Source organism: Nicotiana tomentosiformis, chromosome 11 (assembly GCF_000390325.3).
Source record: "Nicotiana tomentosiformis chromosome 11, ASM39032v3, whole genome shotgun sequence".
In the NCBI taxonomy this organism is placed as follows: Eukaryota; Viridiplantae; Streptophyta; class Magnoliopsida; order Solanales; family Solanaceae; genus Nicotiana; species Nicotiana tomentosiformis.
The window spans coordinates 99,588,094-99,607,707 of NC_090822.1; the positions used below are offsets into that span (position 1 = coordinate 99,588,094).

A 19,614-nucleotide genomic window follows, 5' to 3' on the forward strand; every position below is an offset into this window, starting at 1 on the left:
GGATGATGTTGGACGAGGTACCTGGATTAATTAACACACGCTTAACTCGAGATTTATTTATGAGTACAGATATTACCAGTGCATCATTATGGGGATGCACGATCCCTTCCGCGTCCTCGTCATTGAAAGACAAGGTTCCTTTCTGTATGTAATCTCGAGTCCATTTTTCCCTCGTGTGGGATACTTTGGTGCGCTTCAACATCGTCCCATGAGGGACATCGACCCCACCGATGATCATGTTAATGACATGTTGAGGTTCTTTTTGTTCAGTCTGTTTGTTAGAATCCCTATTCCTGAAATGATTCTTGGCTCGGTCGCTTAGGAATTCTCGAAGATGCCTGTTGTTGAATAGTCGGGCTACTTCCTTTCTCAACTGTCGGCAATCCTTCATTCTGTGGCCATAAGTGTCATGATATTTACATATCTAGTTAGGATCCCTTTGGGTTGGATCAGATTGTAGATGTCGAGGCCATTTGGTGTCTTTGATGCATCCGATGGCAGATACAATAGTGGCGGCATCGACATTGAAGTTGTACTATGATAATCTCGGTGCTTCTTTAGGCCCGACAGGCCTGTCGAAGTTGTTTTTTCTCATGAGTACCCGGTTTCTCTGACCTCGATCACTTCTCCTTTCATTTCTCATAGAGCTACGCCCAGACCCACTGCTTCTTCGGTCTTTATTGTACAGATGATACCGATCCCTGTTTGATCTCGGTTCACGATCGATGTCTCTCTTGACTCTATCGATGGTTCTGACGGGATACACGGACCCGGAAGGGGACCCAAGTTAGTCATCTTCAACCCTGATTTTCGATTGATATTGGTTATGGACGTCGGCCCAAGTGACAGCCGGATATTCTACCAAGTTATGTTTCAACTGCTGTGAAGCTAATGAGCTCCGAACGTTGAGTTCTTGGGTGAAAGCCTGAATGGACCAATCATCAGCGAGAGGTGGTAGGTCCATTCGTTCCATTTGAAATCGGGACACGAACTCTGTGAGCATCTCATTATACCTCTGCTTTACTTTGAAAAGTTCCGACTTCCTGGTCTCGACCATGATAGCCCCGACGTGTGCTTTCACAAAAGAATCTACAAGCATAGCAAATGAATCAATAGAATTAGGAGGTAAGTTGTGGTACCATATCATTTCTCCTTTTGACAAGGTCTCTCTGATCTTCTTCAAAAAGACAGACTCGATCTCATCATCCTCCAAGTCGTTCCCTTTGATGGTACATGTGTAGGAGGTTACATGCTCGTTTGGATCAGTTATTCCGTTGTACTTAGAAATCTCGGGCATGCGGAATTTCTTAGGGATTGGCTTTGGAGTCGCGCTCGGAGGAAAAGGCTTTTGCACGAACTTCTTGGAATCCAGGCCTTTCAATATCCGCGGTGCTCCTGGAATTTGGTCGACTCTGAAATTGTAGGTTTCTACCTTTTTTTCATTAGCTTCAATTTTCTTCTTCCCTGATTCTACCAGTTTGATCAGTTCTTCAAGCATCTTTATGATCTCGGGGTTAGTCCCTGATTCATTTTCATTCGACCTCTTTGCGACCGGTACATCCCTGCGGGTGACTTCCTGGGACGGATTGGGTTCAATTCTACTCGGTGTGCGGCTTTGGTTCTGTAACTGAGATATCACCGCTTGTTGAGCCTGCAACATTTTAAAGATCACCCATAGATTGATCCCGTCTCTTCCAATATTTTGTGTATTTTGAGCTGCCGATCGGGTTCCACCACGTACGTTATTCTCGGGGTCGGTAGGCAGGTTTGTGTCGATAGCCACATGTGAATTAGCGTCAATTGGGTCTGCGACTGGAATTCCAATGGGATTAACGGGCGGTACCTCGTCACCGGGCGCTATATTATTATTTTCACCGTGATGATCGCACTTATTGTCAACATGTAAGGGTGCTGATTAAGAGTTCGACATTTTGAGTTTTAACTTGAAATTAGAGATACTTCAAAGAACAAGTATAAAGCAGTGTATGTTATGGAGATTTGTATCAAATAATCACTATTATCCTTAGCCCCACGGTGGGCGCCAAATTGTTTACCCTCAAAATCGGATAACAATTAAATTTGTAAGTGATTTTAAAGATACACGGATTAACCTGACACAAAATAATAAATTGGATTGCAATTGAAATAAATAACGATAAAGTAAATGCAAACCACACAAATTGGATAATTTCTGCCTTGGAAGGTTGACCACTCTCGAGCCGAGTGCACTTCGAATGGTATCAAGAGACAGAAGAATAAGATCATAAAGAGAATAATAATAATGTATTTCTTTGGAATGCATGTCACAATATGTTTTATAAGTAATCAGACCCCCTTTATATAGTAGGGGTGTCCTACATTAGGTACAACTCTTTAAAAAGTAAAACAATCCTCTAATTAACTGATTGCCGATCTCTTATCGATACATGCCGATATCTCCGCCATGATATTCGGTCGGTCATGGATATCACGGCCTTCTGTTGGCCGAGCTTGACTACCTGATAACCTTCTTCGAAGTTAATCGAGGCTAGGGACCGATCCCGAATCACGGCCTCGACATCATCGAGGGCGGGTGTTATGGTACGGACTCCAAATTGATGAGATTTCTACCTCGATCTAAGCTCCCCTATTACCATATCTAGAGCTTGGCTTATCATGTCGGAGATCGGGATGTACTATGAGACCAGTTCTACTCGTATACACCTATACTTTGGCAATTGGAGCAGTTCTTGATGATGTCTGAGGTTCTCTACGAGGAGGCTCCGGATCTAGAAATGAATTACGACATTGAAGTAGCATAAGCAAATCAGCAAGCACCTTTCAAATAATTTCATCTATGATAATTGGATAGACTGGAATAGCACAACGATAAAAATAAACTTTAACAAATTAAAGAAAACATATAAAGTAGATGTTGCCTATTCTTGTTACAAAAGGCCTTGTCTAAAATCTCAAGCATCTACTTCGTTCTTCTCACAAGAGGTGAATCCACTTTACTCTCGATTTGCAGATGTAGTGCCAGAGGAATTTCTAGATGAGCTATGATATTCGGCTTAAACTATGTATATTTGTATGCATATTGCTTCACATTTTACTCATGTTTCGTATATTTCGGATGTGTAATGCAATAATTTGTGCTAATTCGTGGTATTTTTATGTTTAGCAATCATCCGGAGGCAATGCGAGACGAATGTGGGCGATTTGAAGAAAAAAGGGAACGAAATGGAAAAATGCCACAGTGTAGCGCCCAAGCTAGCATAGGGCGCAACCTGTGGCGCAGAAATCAGAGGCATCAAAATCCCCAGTGCCAGGGCGAGCGTCCCACGCTACCCTGGACGCTGGGTGACGGAAAAGTTTTCTATCTCGACCGGGACAAGGTTATTTCGACCCAAGACACCCCAACTCGTATAAAAGCAAGTCTAAACCTATTTTGGAGGGAGAGACGCCACTTTGAGAGGAAAATACACACACAGAATACTCAGGAGCAAGGATTCTCAGTTTTTCTTCATCTTTCTTAGCATTTTCAACTATTCAACCCTTGTAAAATTGTTTAGATTTTATCATGAGTGGCTAAAACCCATAAGTTCTGGGGTTGTGAATTTAGCCATGAATATTATTGTTTGAATTTGACTAAACCTTGATGATAATTTGCTAATATATGATTATTTTTTTAATTCTGTGATTAACTGTTTAATTGTCTGGCCAACGGTTAGGTTCTCTTTACCATCTATGCTATGCTTGGGAAAGCTACATCTATATTAGAGAAAAATTGAAGAGGGCATGATCTTAACTTTGAGGGAGGGGGGGGAGGGGCATGATCTTAACTCTGAGGGGGAGCGGATTTGTGGTTAGGATAGGAATATACCTAGTCACCATGCTCAATTTGAATATCGTAATCTTAATGCGTTCTTAATAGATTGATTCCATAGGAATATAAGCGTTAATCTATTTTGAATGGGCGAGTAGTAATTCGGAAGAATACTACGAGAGCAATTATTCGATTAATTAGCAACCATGAGCGCATTGTATGAAAGGAAAAGTTAATTAGAACGCAGTAGAATTGATCACAATACTGGAATATTCATCTCTACTGAATACACAACAATTATTTTCTGCTTGATTAATTAGTTACTTGTTACATCCATTGCTTAGTATAATCACACTTTGAAACTCTATTGACTCGACTGAATAACAATCTTGATAAAATTAGTAGGTAGTTAACACAAGTCTCTGTGGGTTCGATACTCGACTTATCATTTTATTACTTGTACGACCACGTGTACTTGTGTGTGAATTTGGGAGCAAAATATTTTTGGCGCCGTTGCCGGGACTTAGAAATTAGTTATTTTTCTAGATTAGACTTTTACTTTTTGTCTATTCAAATTTTTAAATTTTAGTTTAGTTTAATATTTCATTATCTTTGTAGACATGACATCTTAGAATGAGAATTTGTTGAATGTTTTTTATTTTTATTTTGGTGATCCTTGTCCATATTTTGGAGGACCGCACTTGTGAATTTCAATCTTTTTGTAATGTGTGTGGTTATGGTTGACATTTGGATGGCTGTCCTATTCCTTTTTTTCTTCTTTGTGCTCTTATTATGATGATTTTTCATCAACAATATAATAAGTGAAGCTTTGAAGGACGGGAAGGGCATTTCCGTAGATATCAAGTTCTTTATGGCTAAATTGAAAACTATCTTTTAACCGTGAAAGAGAAACACGTGTTTCTCTAGTTACAGATTAATGACACATTTCGAGGAAAAGACTCAAAAGATCCCTTATCTTCGGTGGTGGGTTTATTATTGTCCGTTAAATATAACACTTAACAAAGATAATCCTTTATTTTTGCAAAATGTGGACACTTTTGGTCTTGATCAACTTTCATCATTAAAAACTAACGGTTGGTTCTAACGTGCGTTTGCACCTTTCATAAACCTCTACTTTCATTTTAGTCTTTATCTTTCAATGCCAAGATATGAAGATAATATGCATTATCCATAAAAAATACCGTGGGACTAGAGAAGCAGGGAACCGCAATCAAAGTTCCATGTGAAATTTATTGACAAATGATAACACTAAAAAAATAATTATGTCAACTTTGAAGAAAGTTATTTCCAATGTTATTACTATATTAATAGGAATTCTAGTAATTAGAATTCATAAGCTTATTTAGTTGCTCTGAAATGAATAAATCGACATTACTTTGGTAGTTTGGTGTAATAATCTAACGAAGATCCGGTAGCAAGATTACCGGCAGATGAGCTCCTCCTAACAAGAAACTTTTCGGGATCCGGCGTCGACGCGCCACCACCTCCTATTAATTCTGCCTGAGTCAGGTACGAATAGACCTTAACATTTCTGAGAGACTAGATTTCGAGGTAGCTCCATGTGGAAAGGACTGGACATTGAACTTCGCATATGAGTTACACAGGCTTGCCGAAGTTGACAAATATTGGCGATGGAAAAGGTTGGGAATTGCCGAGTCGGTGAAACATAAAAGTCTTTTGCAAAGGGCCAAATATACTCCTCTACTTTCAAAAATGGTCTAAGAATATCCCTCATTATACTATTGAGTTATCCATACCCCTCCAGTCATACTTTGGGTTCAAATATACCCCTCATTTAAATGGAGGAACACGTGTCATCGTCCTGTTGGTCAATTCTAAATATCTCCTAATTAATTAAAGAGACTCATTACCCATATCCAAAAAATATTTTTTTTTTTGTAAACACTTAAAAAAACTAAAAATATTTTTTTATTAACAACTGAAAAAAACGAAAATATTTATTTTTCCAGTTTTAACAAAAATACTGCTTTAAAAAAACTGAAAAATATTTTCTAAAATAATATTTTTGTAAAAACTGAAAAATAATTTTTTAAAGCAATTAAAAACTGGAAAAAACTAAAATATTTTTAACTAAAAACTGAAGAAAAAAAATATTTTTTTTTCCAGTTTTTACAAAAATATTGCTTTAGAAAATTACGTTTTAGTTTTTTTTTAAATTTTTACAAAAATATTGTTTTAGAAAATATTTTTCAGCTTTTTTTAAACCAGTGTTTTTGTAAAAACTGGAAAAACAAAATATTTTTGTTTTTTTCAGTTTTTAGTAAAAAAAAAAACAGCTTTTTTCAGTTTTTACAAAAAATAATTTCTTTTAAAAAAATGATTTTCAGCTTTTTTTTGTTTCAGTTTTTACAAAAATATTATTTTAGAAAATATTTTTCAGTCTTTTTAAAGCAGTTTTTTTTGTAAAAACTGGAAAAAAAATATTTTTATTTTTTTCAGTTTTTAGTAAAAAAATTTTTAGTTTTTTTAAGTTTTTACAAAAAAAAAAAATCGGGTATGGGTAATTGGTCTTTTTAATTAATTAGGAGATATTTAGAATTGACCAACATGATGATGACACGTGTTCCTCCGTTTAAATGAGGGGCATATTTGAACCAAAGTATGACTATAGGGGTATAAATAACCCAATAGTATAACGAGAGGTATTCTTAGACCATTTTCGAAAGTAGAGAGGTATATTTGGCCCTTTACCGTTTTTTAAAACATAAAGGTCAGCTATCGTATTACTATCTGGAAGGAGCACGCTCACGTGCAAATCATGTGCAGAATAGCTATTAAAATTAACGTTGAACGTTGGCCCAATACCAAAAGTGTACTTTTTGCAAAGATAAAGGATTATTTTTGTTCACTGTTATATTTAAAGGACAAAAATAAACTCATGCCCAAAGATAAGGGATCTTGTAAGTCTATTTCTCACACATTTCCAACCCTTCTCCATCTTCCTCTTATTCCAACTTTTCCCCTTCTCCACCTTGCTCTTCTTTGTCCAGTGAGAGGAATGCTCCAGAGACGATGGGAAAAAAGAGCAATTTTCCTGCGGAGGTTCGTTCTTTCTTATTGCTTCTCCATTTTTGCCTTTAGTCAACCTAGAAAAATACATCGTCTTTTCCCTTTAGTCAACCTAGAGAAGACCTGGAAAAAAAAATGTTCCTTTCTTTCATTAGCCGGCAACCTCACTTTATACACCACTGCCTCCTCTTCCGCAGTCGCCGACCTTTCTGTTGAGAGTAACAAAACTTAAAGCAAGAGCTGTACTTTGTATTATTTATAAGTTGGTTAGTCAGTTAAGTAAGTAGTTAGTAGAGAGGTTAGTTAGTTGGTGACAGCTAAGCATAGATGATGTATATATTAGTCACGTGTACTTCATTTTCTTTTTGAGCTTCAATGAAACAGTTCCACAACAGAGTCTTCTTCTTCTTCTTCTTCTTCTCTTCTTTTTCTATCTCTGCATGTCATCTTCTTCATCTCTCTTTCTCTTAATTCTTCATGGTAACAGAGCAAAGAGCTATGGATTGTAGCTCATAATCGATTCGATCTAACATCTGCTTTGCATTCTCTGAATTTTCTTCTCAAATTCATTTTTTCCAGTTCAATTTCTTCATCGAAACCCTAATCTACTCAACAATGGTGGTAGATGATTTAGAGTTAGAAAATCCAACTACTATAACTGATAATTCTCATATCTCATCTGATGATGAATTTGAAGAAGGAGTTACAGTCGATGCTACTCATCCTCTGTATCTCGCTCCTGCAGATACCAGTGGGATTTCTCTCATCTCTTTTCAACTCACCGGTATGGACAACTTTTCGCTGTGGTATCGATCTATGAGAATTGCTTTGCTCGGTCAGAACAAGCTCAGAATTGTGGATGGCAAATGGAAAAAGGAACGATTTCGTGAAAAGTATTGGTACCCCTGGGAAAGGTGCAATGCAATTGTGCTTTCATGGTTAATGAATGCAGTTGCTCCAAACCTAATCAGTGGAATTGCCTATGTCACCAATGCACATGCAGTATGGATGGATCTATAAGAGCGATTTGATAAGGTAAATGATACTCGATGTTAATATTTGCACAAAGAAATTGCTACTCTCAGTTAAGGTACTTCCTCTGTTTCTGTTTACTATTCCAAGCTTAAAGATCTTTAGGATGAAGCTGAGGCACTAGTGCCTAGTCCTGGTTGTGATTGTGTTAAGTCTAGGGATTTCATTGTGTATTTGCACAAACAAAAACTTTATCAATTTTTTATGGGCTTGAATGATTCCTATTCACACGCACGCAACCAAATACTTATGATGAAGCCAGTACCCTCTGTAAATCAAGCTTATGCTATGCTAGTTAGTGATGAAAGTCAAAGAAATGTAGCAGCCACATCTGGCATTCTAGGTCCTCGACCTAATGTACATGCTGGTCACTATGAATCTACAACATTTTATGGTTCTAAACCAACTGGAGGTCAGAAATTCAGAAAATATTATAACATACAGTGTGAGTTTTGCAAGCTTAAGGAACATAGCAAAGAGAATTGCTATAAGATCATTAGCTATCCACCTGACTTCAAATACAAAATGAAAGGGGGAGCACCTACCACTGCCAGAAATACTTACAATGTGTTTTCTGAGACTAACAATGTTATAAAGAATTCCACAACCCAAATGTGTGTGACTACAGGCTGTATTCTAGAAGCATCTCACATGCACACTATAGAGGGCAATACTGCAGGTAATGCTGCAATTTCATCTGCATCAACGTATCAGTAACTCTCACAGGCTCCATTAACTCTTACTAGGAACCAATATGATCAAATACTTCAGTTTCTCAACAAGGCATCCAACTCTTCATCTACTGCCAATGCTGTAGGTATAAGTACTGCATTCTTAGCTACTGATAATATTCAAGAGTGGATTATTGACACAGGTGCAACTGATCATATGGTCTCTGATCTTAGCTTGTTAACCTCATTTAATACAGTTGATCCTCCTTACTCTAAGAAGGTAACCTCATTTAATACAGTTGATCCTCCTTACTCTAAGAAGGTATTCTTACCTAATGGTGATGTTTCATATGTTAAGCATGTTGGTACTAGTGCTATCTCAAACAAGAGTGTTATCAAAAATATGCTTCATATACCACAATTCAAATTTAACTTGATGTCTGTATCAAAGGTAACCAAAGAGCTGTAGTGTTTGGTTGCCTTTTATCCTGATTTTTGCATATTCAGTATCTCTTCAGTGGGAGAGTGAAGACGATTGGTAGAGAAGATAAAGGTCTTTACATATTACCCTCTTGGAGCTCATTAACTGACAATAAGCATACTGCAGAAACATCACCAGCAGCCACACAGAATAATGATATGTTCACTAAGAGAACACCTACAAATGTGGATCTCAAGCTATGGCACAACAGACTCGGTCAAGTGTCTTCCTCAGTTCTAAACAAACTATTTTCAATAAAGCAGGAGAGCTGTATTTCTGTTGTAAAAGACTGTTCTGTTTGTCCATGTGCTCGACTGACTAGACTACCTTTTCCCAGTAGTACAAATAAAAGTGCAGCTTCCTTTGACTTACTACATTTGGATGTATGGTGACCCTATAACACTGTAACTATTAATGGTAGTAGATATTTCTTAACTGTAGTGGATGATTACTCTAGAATGACTTGAATTTTTCTTTCAAAACTCAAGTCAGATGTATGTGTTGTCCTACATGATTTCCTGATGTATGTGAAAACTCAGTTTGACAAACAGGTTAAGTATGTTAGGACTGATAATGGATCTGAATTTGTTAATTCTGTCTGTCATACTTTATTCAAAAACCTTGGCATTATCCATCAAAGAATCTATGCTTATACTCCTCAGCAAAATTGAGTTGCTGAAAGAAAACATAGGCATATTTTAGAAGTGTGCAGAGCTCTAAGGTTTCAAGGTTACATTCCTTTAAAGTTTTGGGGGCACTGTGTGTTGGCAACTGTTTATCTCATCAATAGGATATCATCCTCAAAGCTAGGTCATAGGTCTCCTTATGAGTTATTATACAGGAAGAAGCCTTTGCTTGGGCACCTCAAGGTCCTAGGTTGTCTGTGCTATGCTAAGAATTTCAATGAGACTGATAAGCTTCAACCGAAAGCTATCATTGTTGTTCACATGGGCTACTCTTCTTCACATAAGGGATACATTTTTCTTAACTTGTCAACTAACTCCTTTTTTGTTAACAGAGATGTAACATTCAGGGAGGATATCTTTCCATTTCAACAATTCTCCTCTCACAAACAGTTTGTGTTCCCTGATACATCTTCTTCTGTCTTACCACATATTACTGATAAATGGTATGCTCAAGATACTTCGGTAGGATCCAACCAGAACTCTACTGCACATGACTCTTCAGTCTTACCACATGCAACCTCTTCCTCTCCTAGCAGCACTGACTCAAGTGCAAGCTCATTACCAGCTGCTACATCACTAGGTGTTGATGTCTCTCAAGTTGGTTCTCCTGCCCTTAGGAGATCAGCAAGAGACAAGCATCCACCATTATGGACGAAGGACTTTGTTTCTCTTCATGCCAATCAATACACTCCTTATGGCCTAACAATCTATATGTCCTATGATCACCTGTCTCCTCATTATCAGGCTTTCATTGCCTCTTCCTCTTCTGAGGTTGAGCTTGTTTCTTATGCTGAAGCAATCAAGGACCCCAGATGGGTAGCTTCTATGAAGTTTGAGATTGATGCTTTAGAGGATAATCATACATGAGATGTTGTGACCTTACCTCCTGGCAAGAAACCTATTGGATGCAAATGGGTGTACAGGATAAAGTACAAAGCATCTGGTGAAATTGACAGGTTCAAAACCAGGCTAGTTACCAAAGGTTATAACCAGAGGGAAGGCATTGACTATCAGGAGACTTTCTCTCTTGTTGTCAAGATGGTTACAGTCAGAACAATTCTTTCCATTGCTGTTGTGCAACACTGGAACATTCATCAAATGGATGTGTCAAATGCTTTTCTCCAAGGTGAACTTCATGATGAGATCTACATGGACTTGCATCAGGGCTTTGTGAGTCAAGGGGAGCAGCAGGTATACAGACTCATCAAATCCCTATATGGTCTCAAGCAGGCCCCTAGACAGTGAAATGCAAAGCTTTCAGAGGCTGTGTTACAGTTTGGTTTCACTAAGAGTCAACATAGCCATTCTCTGTTCATAAAAGGATCAGTAGCTGACCTTGTACTCATCCTAGTCTATGTTGATGATATGCTAATTACTGGCAACAATCTAGCATTGATTAGAGAAGACAAATCTTCTTTGCAGCAGGCCTTCAAAATGAATGACCTAGGAGAGTTAAGATACTTCTTAAGGATTAAATTTGCGATGTCCAAGTAGGGAATCTTAATGCAACAGAGAAAATACACTCTAGAACTTATCTCTGAGCTAGGACTGGGAGCAGCAAAGCCAGCAGCTACACCACTTGAAACAAATGCAAGGCTCACTACAAAAGATTTTGATAATCACCTGACTGGTCCAAGCCATGGGGGATGAGTTACTATCTGATGCAAGCTCTTATCAGAGGCTTATGGCAAACTACTATACTTAACCATAACAAGACCAGACATTGCATTCAGTGTGCAAACCTTAAGTCAATTTCTGCATCAACCAAAGAAATTACATCTTGAAGTTGCCCTAAGAGTGGTCGTGTATGTAAAAACCATCCTGGACAAGCAGTACTTCTATGAAGTAAAGCAGATAAAAGGATCACAGCCTACTGTGATGCTGATTGGGCAGCCTGTCCACATTCAAATCTGTAACAGGCTTTCTTGTCAAGTTTGATGATTCACTAATATCTTGAAAGTCCAAGAAATAAAGCACCATACCTAGAAGCGCAGTTAAGTCAGAATATAGGATCCTAGCCTCTACAACTGCAGAGTTAACATGGATTTTTGGGCTGTTCAAAGAAGTTGGAATAGAGGTGGAACTTCCAGTTGAGGTTCACATTGACAGCAAAGCAATAATGCAAATAGCAGCCAATCCAGTGTTCCATGAGATAACCAAGCATATAGAGATTGACTTTCACTTGGTAAGAGAAAAAAATACAAAAGGGGCTGATAAGAACTGAGTACATTCCCACGAAAGAGCAACCAGCAAATTTGCTAACCAAAGGGCTAAGTAGAGTTCAACATGAATATCTTTGTTCCAAGCTAGGGATGCTTAATGTGTTTGCACCACCTAGCTTGAGGGGGAGTGTTGAGAGTAACAAAACTTAAAGCAAGAGCTGTACTTTATATTATTTATAAGTTGGTTAGTCAGCTAAGTAAGTAGTTAGTGGAGAGGTTAGTTAGTTGGTGACAGCTAAGCATAGACGGTGTATATATTAGTCACGTGTACTTCATTTTCTTTTTGAGCTTTAATGAAACAGTTCCACAATAGAGTGTTCTTCTTCTCTTTTACATTTCTATATTTTTGAAAAACATTTTTTCCGAAATAGCTACACGCGCTTTCGTCCCCATATATCGCCGCGTAGCTTCAAGTAATTCTCTTACTAGCAACATGCACATAAATCCTACCTTATGTTGCCGCATGCACATCAACCCCTATCCTTATACCGCCGCATGTGCATCAATATCACAACACAATAATGACTAGCACCACATGTGCCTATATGCCACAACTTGCAAAAATGAACAATACCAATGTTACCACAACATATAGCCCACGGCTCAACCACAACGTAAACAAGAATTTCAATGATAGCAAAATGAATGAGAAATACTCAACAAGGAAAGATATCTCAACAATCAATAACTTCAACCTCAACGTGATAATAACTTTCAAAACATCAACATCAATAACCCGACAAGAAGATGTTCCCACGGAATAATAACTTCAAGTAAGATTAATTCCTTAATAAGAGTGGTAACAAGACAAGGAAATATAAATTTTAACTTAGTCTATTATATACACGGTGACACTAACATACATAGGAAATAAGAAACTAGACTACAAACATGTATGGTGGAAGGCCATTTGGTATTAAAGTATTTAAGTATTCTTCTTGGTAGTAATTATTGGTATCTGTAACGACCTGACTTGTCGTTTTAAAAATTAACGCCCCGTTCAGTGACTTAAGGTCTCGAGCAGTTTCGTAATATGTATTATGACCCGCGGGTGGGGTCGAGTTTGATTTTTGGAAGATTCGGAAATAAATTGAAAGAACAATTCTTATTTAAAAGCTTAAATGGAAAGAGTTGACTTTTGAGTAAATGACCCCGGAATGGAATTTTAATGATTTCGGACTTAGGCGTATGTCCGGATTTGGATTTGAAAATCCGTAGGACAATTCGACGCATTTTGGCGAAAGTTGGAAAAATAGACGATTTTCGGAAAGTTCGATCGAAGGTTGAATTTTTGATAACGGGGTCAGAATCCAATTCTGGAAATTAGAATAGGTCTGTTATATCATTTATGACATGTGTGCAAAATTTGAGGTCAATCGGACTTGATTCGATAGGATTCGGCATCGAATGTAGAAGTTAGAAATTTCATAATAGACTAAATTTCAAGTGAGTTCGCACAAGACCTAACTTCAAATGAGCTTAACTTTCATGATACGAAGTGTTATATGGTGTATTACCTATCAAATGAAATATATTTGAGTATAGTTTCTAACGCTTCAAACGGTTTTTCATTTGGATACTTCTACAAGAAGTTATTACCAAATTATCAAAGGCTGGAAAAATGTGATTCTGCGACCAATTCTGCGATCGCAAAATCGTTATGCGATCGCGAAACTGCTTCTACGACCGCAAAACTAGTCACATAATGGACCAGAACAGCCCATTTCTGGGCACCAATTTTGTGATCAATTGTACGGCCCGCATACCCATTCTGCAGTCTATTATGTGACCACAGACCTGCTTTCGGAGGGTTAATTTTTCTATTTTCATAACCCGACCCCATTTTGATAAATAGGCTTTGGGGCTTATTTTGGGGTATTTTTCTGAGGGTTTTAGAGAGAGGTAAGAGCATTTTAGAGAGAGAAGGAGGGAACCTAACATTCTAATCATCCGATCTTCAAGAATCAAGGAAGCTAATCACAAGATCTTCATCTAAGAGGTAAAATTCAACCCCTAATCTTTAATTTCGATTTTGGGGTAAAAGATTGGTGATTCGGAGTATGATTCTTGGGTGTAAGAGTATTATGTATATATTCTTGTACCAATAAGGTTTGTAGGAAGATTGTTGAGATCAAATAAGTAAAGATTGGGTTGTGGAATAAAGAGAATCTTGTAGAAGAACCTTGTAAACAAATTTGCACACTTAATGTTTGATAAAATGCTCAAATAAGCTGAAACCATGAAAATCTCCCTAATTATGGTTCACTTTTGTTATGCTTCTAAATAGATTGAAGTTGCTAGAATTTTCGAAACCTCGTAGTAATGTAAGGAAGGCTTAAGAAAGATTAGAGACGTCCGGAGTTCAACTCACGTGAGAAAGCTATTTTGGAATAACGGCCTAACTTCAAAAAGGTAAGTGTCTTGCCTAACCTCGAGTGGGGGAATTTCCCCTTAGGCATTGAGTCTTATGTGCAATTTGTATAATTAAAAACCATATACGCGAGGTGACGAGTACGTACTTGGTTTATATGTGCAAATTTCATTGATTATAAATCCTTAGACGCCCTTATGTATTAAATTAGAAATTATTAGCACTTATTAAATCTTCTATTTGTCATGCCTAGATCCTTTTTTGTTGAAATTCTTTTTACATGATGATTTGGTGTGATTGCCACCTTGATTTTTATGTGAAATATTATTTTGTTGAGTTGTTCACTTTCGGATATTTTGTTAAGATTTTTGTGCACATTATGGTCGAGTCATGGGCTCCTTATTGTTGAAAATAAGGTATTGTTGATTTTTGTGGCAAGTTGTGATATTTGAACACTTGATGTGCAATCTGTGATAAGTTGTAATATTTGAGCATTTGATGTGCAATCTGTGATAATTTGTAATATTTGAGCACTTAATATGTAATTTGTGATAAGTTGTAATATTTGAGCACTTGATGTGCAATCTGTGATAAGTTGTAATAATTGAGCATTTGATGTGCAATGTGTGCTATGTTGTAATATTTGAGCACTTGAGGTGCAGTTTATGAGATGTGATATTGGCACATTATATTGTGGGAGTTATGTTCGGGTATTTGTACGAGGTTTATGTCGTGCTATTATTACTATTGATTTATGTACATGCGGAGTGACAAGGTGGGCTATTTATATATATATATATATATATATATATATATATATATATATATATATGTGGGTTTGCGCATGTGGCGAGACAAGGTGAGAATATTGTTATGCACGTGCGGCGAGACAAGGCGGGCAATTTACTTATTTATTGTGCACGTGGCGAGACAAGGTGGGCTATGTCGAGGATTGATTTGTGATGACTTGTGATGGCCTGGGAGCATTGTTGTTATTGAAATTTATTTATGATTTGGGACTACGAGACGGTATACTATTTTGAGAATTTACTGGGTGCTTTCATTAGTTTGATGACAATGTGCTTACTTCTATTTTACTTTCTTTTCTTTTTCTATCGCAGTACATTCTTAAATAATGTATGGTCAATTTAGACTCTAATTTGTATCAGATTTTTGTCATTTTGTGTTGAAATGTTAGTTAGGGTGTTAGAGGGTACAGCTGGATGTCAGCTGTATTAAGTTAGTAGAGCATTAGTTAGCTAAGTAGACACTTAACTAATAGCTTACTTAGTATATATATATATATATATATATATATATATATATATATATATATATATATATATATATATATCAATGTACAGTGTGTTAACCAATTTTAACAGAAAATGAAGAGAATCACTTTCTCCTCTGTATCTGCATAACTGCTTCTTCATTTCCATAATTCAGCATCTCATTCTAGATCTAGGATTTCATCATGGTATCAGAGCACACGTTGAAGATCCACACATCGTTATCAAATTCTTAAAGTCTTAGCTGCATCCAGTAATTGAGTTGGAGCAAGTTGAAGCAATTTTTTGATATCTTCAAAACTAGGGCTTAATCGACAATCAACGATTGCATTTCCTCTGTTCTTCTTCATCTAAGCTCGATTATTGTTCAGCAATAGCGATCGATAATGAAGAAATTGATGCAAGTGCAGCAACAGTCGGAGGAGGTCATATCTTAATTGATCAACATCATCCACTGTTCCTTCAACCATGCGATACCCCAGGTAGTTCTCTAATTTCAGTCAAATTAATTGAACCTGAGAATTATACACTGTGGAGTAGTACAATGCGTGTGAGTTTACTAAGAAAAAGTAAGCTAGGGTTTGTGGATGGTAGATACCCTAAGAAAAAGTTTGATATAACTCTTCATGAATTGTGGGAAAAGTGTAATGCCATAGTACTCTCATGGATCATGAATTCAGTAAGTGCTGAATTGCTAAATGGCATGGTGTATGCCTCAAGTGCTCACAATTTGTGGATGGATCTCAAAGAGAGGTTTGATAAGGTCAATGGCTCTCGTGTGCTGTATCTCCACAAACAGATTGCCACTTTGACTCAAGGAATATCCTCTGTGTCAACTTATTTTTCTAAGTTGAAGGAACTTTGGGCAGAGTTTGATGCTCTTATTCCTTGCCCCGGGTGTGGCAATGAGGAGTCAAAGAAGTATGTTGAGCATTTCCAATACCAAAGGCTATTATAGTTTTTGATGGGGTTGAATGAGTCCTATTCACAGTCTAGTAACCAAATATTAAACATGCTACCCATACCTTCTATTAATAGAGCTTATTCCATGATTATTTCTGAAGAGAGTAGAAGATCTATGTGTCAGACATCTCAAATTGTTGAAGCAACTGAGGGAACTGCTTTGTTCAGCAGAAAAAATATAGGTATACCAAACAACAACACATGTCTATTCAGTGGGAAAGGTCATAATAACTCAAGAAGCTCTACAGGAGGAAATAACTACTCTGGTGGACAGGTCTATGCTGGAGGAAACAATTATAGACAGAAAACGAACTCTCTATATTGTGATTATTGTAATTTTAAGGGACACACCAGGGAGAACTGCTACAAGCTAAATGAATATCCCTCTGACTTCAAGACTAAGAAAAAATTTGGCTCAGGGAATGCAGTACATCATCATGTTAAGGATGCATAAACGATACAGGAAACAGCCAAGCTGCTACTGCTGCTAATTTTGTAGGTTCTTCACAGGTACAACATAGTACTACAACTGGACAGGGGACTCAGAATGTGATGTTCAACATTCCTCAATTCACTCAAGAGTAGTATCAACAGATAATTCAGCTATTGGGTAAAGGAAGTGAAGGCAATAATACAAGTACATCAGGATCAACATGTATGGCATCTTGTGTAATGAACTCAAAAATGTTGGCTAAGTGGATAGTAGACTCAGGTGCTTCGAGTCACATGGTGCGTAGCCTCAATCTATTGATTAATCCTAAGTTGATTGCTAATAATAAGGGTGGTACAGTTCAACTTCCTACAGGAAACATAGCTCACATAAGCCATATAGGATCCTCCTACATTGTTCAGGGTCAGAGGATTAGTAATGTCCTGCACATACCTGATTTCAAATATAACTTACTCTCCGTCTCAAAGCTAACTAAGGAGATAAGATGGGCAGTGATGTTCTTCCCTGATTTTTTGTATTTTTCAGGAACTCTTCAGTGGACTGGTGACGGGGATTGGTAGAGAAGATGGTGGGCTATATGTGTTCTACTCCGGAGATGTCAATACAACTGGACTTCAAGTTCCTAGTACAATTCCAAAATTTGTAGTTCCTAAAACACCACCTACTATAAATATGATCACAAATCACAGAATAATAGATGTAGCCTTGTGGCATAAGAGATTAGGGCATACACCTAAAAAGACTTTGAGGAGCATTGCTGTATTTCAGAATTGTGCATGCAAAAACACTACTAAGTCCTGTACTGTATGTCCTTTAGCTAAACAAACCAGGTTTCATTTTCCTTTGAGCACTACTAACACTAATGTATGCTTTCATACATTGCATGGTGATATATGGCGACCATACAGAGTCCCTACCTATGATGGCAAGAAGTATTTTCTTACTCTTGTAGATGACTACTCTAGATACTGTTGGATATTCTTACTTCCTACTAAGGCAGAAGTGATTGTTGCTCTTAGATCCTTTCTTCTAATGATTCAGAATGTGTTTTCAGCTTCTGTGAAGATCTTTAGGTCAGATAATGGGAGTGAATTTCTTAACTCTCAAGTGGCTGAGTTATTAAGATCTAAGAGAATTATTCATCAAATCTCTTGCATATATACTCCACATCAGAATGGAGTTGTAGAGAGGAGACACAAATATATTTTAGATGTTGCCAGGTCTCTAAGGTTTTAGACAGCTGTTCCTCTTCGATTTTGGGGAGAGTGTATTACCATAGCCGTGTACATCATCAATAGACTACCCTCAGCTGTGATTCAAGGGAAATCTCCTTTTGAAGTTCTACTTGGTCATGCTCCTTCCTTAGAACATATGCGAGTGTTTGGCTATCTTGGTTATGTTACATAGGTGGGGAAGTGTGATAAATTTACTCCCAAAGCAGTCCCAGCTGTCTTCCTGGGCTATTCTATGACACAAAAGGGTTACAAAATGTATGGTATTCACTCCAAGACCTTCACTATCAGTCGAGATGTAGTGTTCAAGGAAGATGTGTTTCCTTTCAAGTTTGCTCATACTACCTCCTCTATATTCCCTGTATTGGATCTTACTTCTGTTCTCCTCTCTTCTCCTGAAAACAAGTCATTCTCTCAGCACTCTCAGCTTTCTCCTTCTACACCTTCTGCTCCTTCATCTTTTTCACCTGGTGGTGAGTTTCCTCTCCACACCACAACAGGTGAAATTGCAACAAGTACTGGTAAAACTTCATCTGCTAGTGATCATGATATTTCAGTGTCTCTACCAGCTGAGCCAAGATTGCCCTTATCTTCACCATTGCCTTCTCCTGAGGCTCATCTTACCAGAAGGTCCAGTAGAGATAACAGACCTCCTATTTGGATGAAGGACTATATCACTTACAACAGAGGAAAGGCTTAGTGCTGCTATCCTATTTCTACCTGTGTCAACTATGATAATGTCTCCTCATCCTTTGGCAGTGCCTTGGCAACTTATTATGCCATTATTGAACCAAAGACATTTGCTGAAGCTGTCAAAGATCCTAAGTAGGTTGTTGCAATGAAGGATGAAATTTCAGCTTTGGAGGATAACAACACCTAGAGTATAGTTGCTTTGCCTCCAGGGAAGATGCCAATCGGCTGCAAATGGGTTTTTAAAGTTAAGTACACTTTTTCAGAAGAGGTAGAAAGATATAAGGCTCGGTTTGTAGCCAAAGGTTACAGTCAACATGAGGTTCTAGATTACACTAAAACCTTCTCTCCAGTGGCTAAAATGATCATTGTGAGGTCTATTCTGGCCATGGCTACTGCCAAGCAGTGGTTCATCTATCAGATGGATGTCCAAAATACTTTTTTGCATGGAGAGTTACTTGAAGAAGTCTATATGGAAGTTCCTCCTAGTTTTGCAAACCAGGGAAGGAAACAGATGGCTTGCAAACTTCATAAGTCCTTGTATGGACTTAAACAGGCCCCTAGACAGTGGGAAAAGAAGCTCACAGATGCATTAGTTCAGCTTGGATTCACTCAAAGTCATTTTGAATATTCATTATTTACAAAAAGGGTGCAGACAGAACTG

The 19,614-nt window shown here is 37.6% G+C and overlaps 3 protein-coding genes across 3 annotated transcripts; 2 read left to right on the forward strand and 1 right to left on the reverse strand.

Annotated features, from left to right (window-relative positions):
* Positions 1-787: 787 nt before the first annotated feature.
* LOC138901913 (uncharacterized) lies at positions 788-1,660 on the reverse strand. Its single transcript, XM_070189712.1, has one exon. It carries the CDS (start codon positions 1,658-1,660, stop codon positions 788-790), a length of 873 nt encoding a protein of 290 aa, XP_070045813.1.
* Positions 1,661-7,474: 5,814 nt separating this feature from the next.
* On the forward strand, positions 7,475-8,608 carry LOC138901914 (uncharacterized). The gene is made up of 2 exons (XM_070189713.1): positions 7,475-7,861; positions 7,997-8,608. The coding sequence occupies exons 1-2, from the start codon at positions 7,475-7,477 to the stop codon at positions 8,606-8,608; spliced, it is 999 nt and encodes a 332-aa protein (XP_070045814.1).
* A 390-nt stretch (positions 8,609-8,998) lies between these two features.
* On the forward strand, positions 8,999-18,264 carry LOC104107402 (uncharacterized). The gene is made up of 10 exons (XM_070189714.1): positions 8,999-9,013; positions 9,070-9,339; positions 9,583-9,639; positions 9,790-10,559; positions 10,653-10,920; positions 11,224-11,359; positions 11,763-11,914; positions 15,919-16,535; positions 16,653-16,851; positions 17,554-18,264. The coding sequence occupies exons 1-10, from the start codon at positions 8,999-9,001 to the stop codon at positions 18,262-18,264; spliced, it is 3,195 nt and encodes a 1,064-aa protein (XP_070045815.1).
* Positions 18,265-19,614: the final 1,350 nt, after the last annotated feature.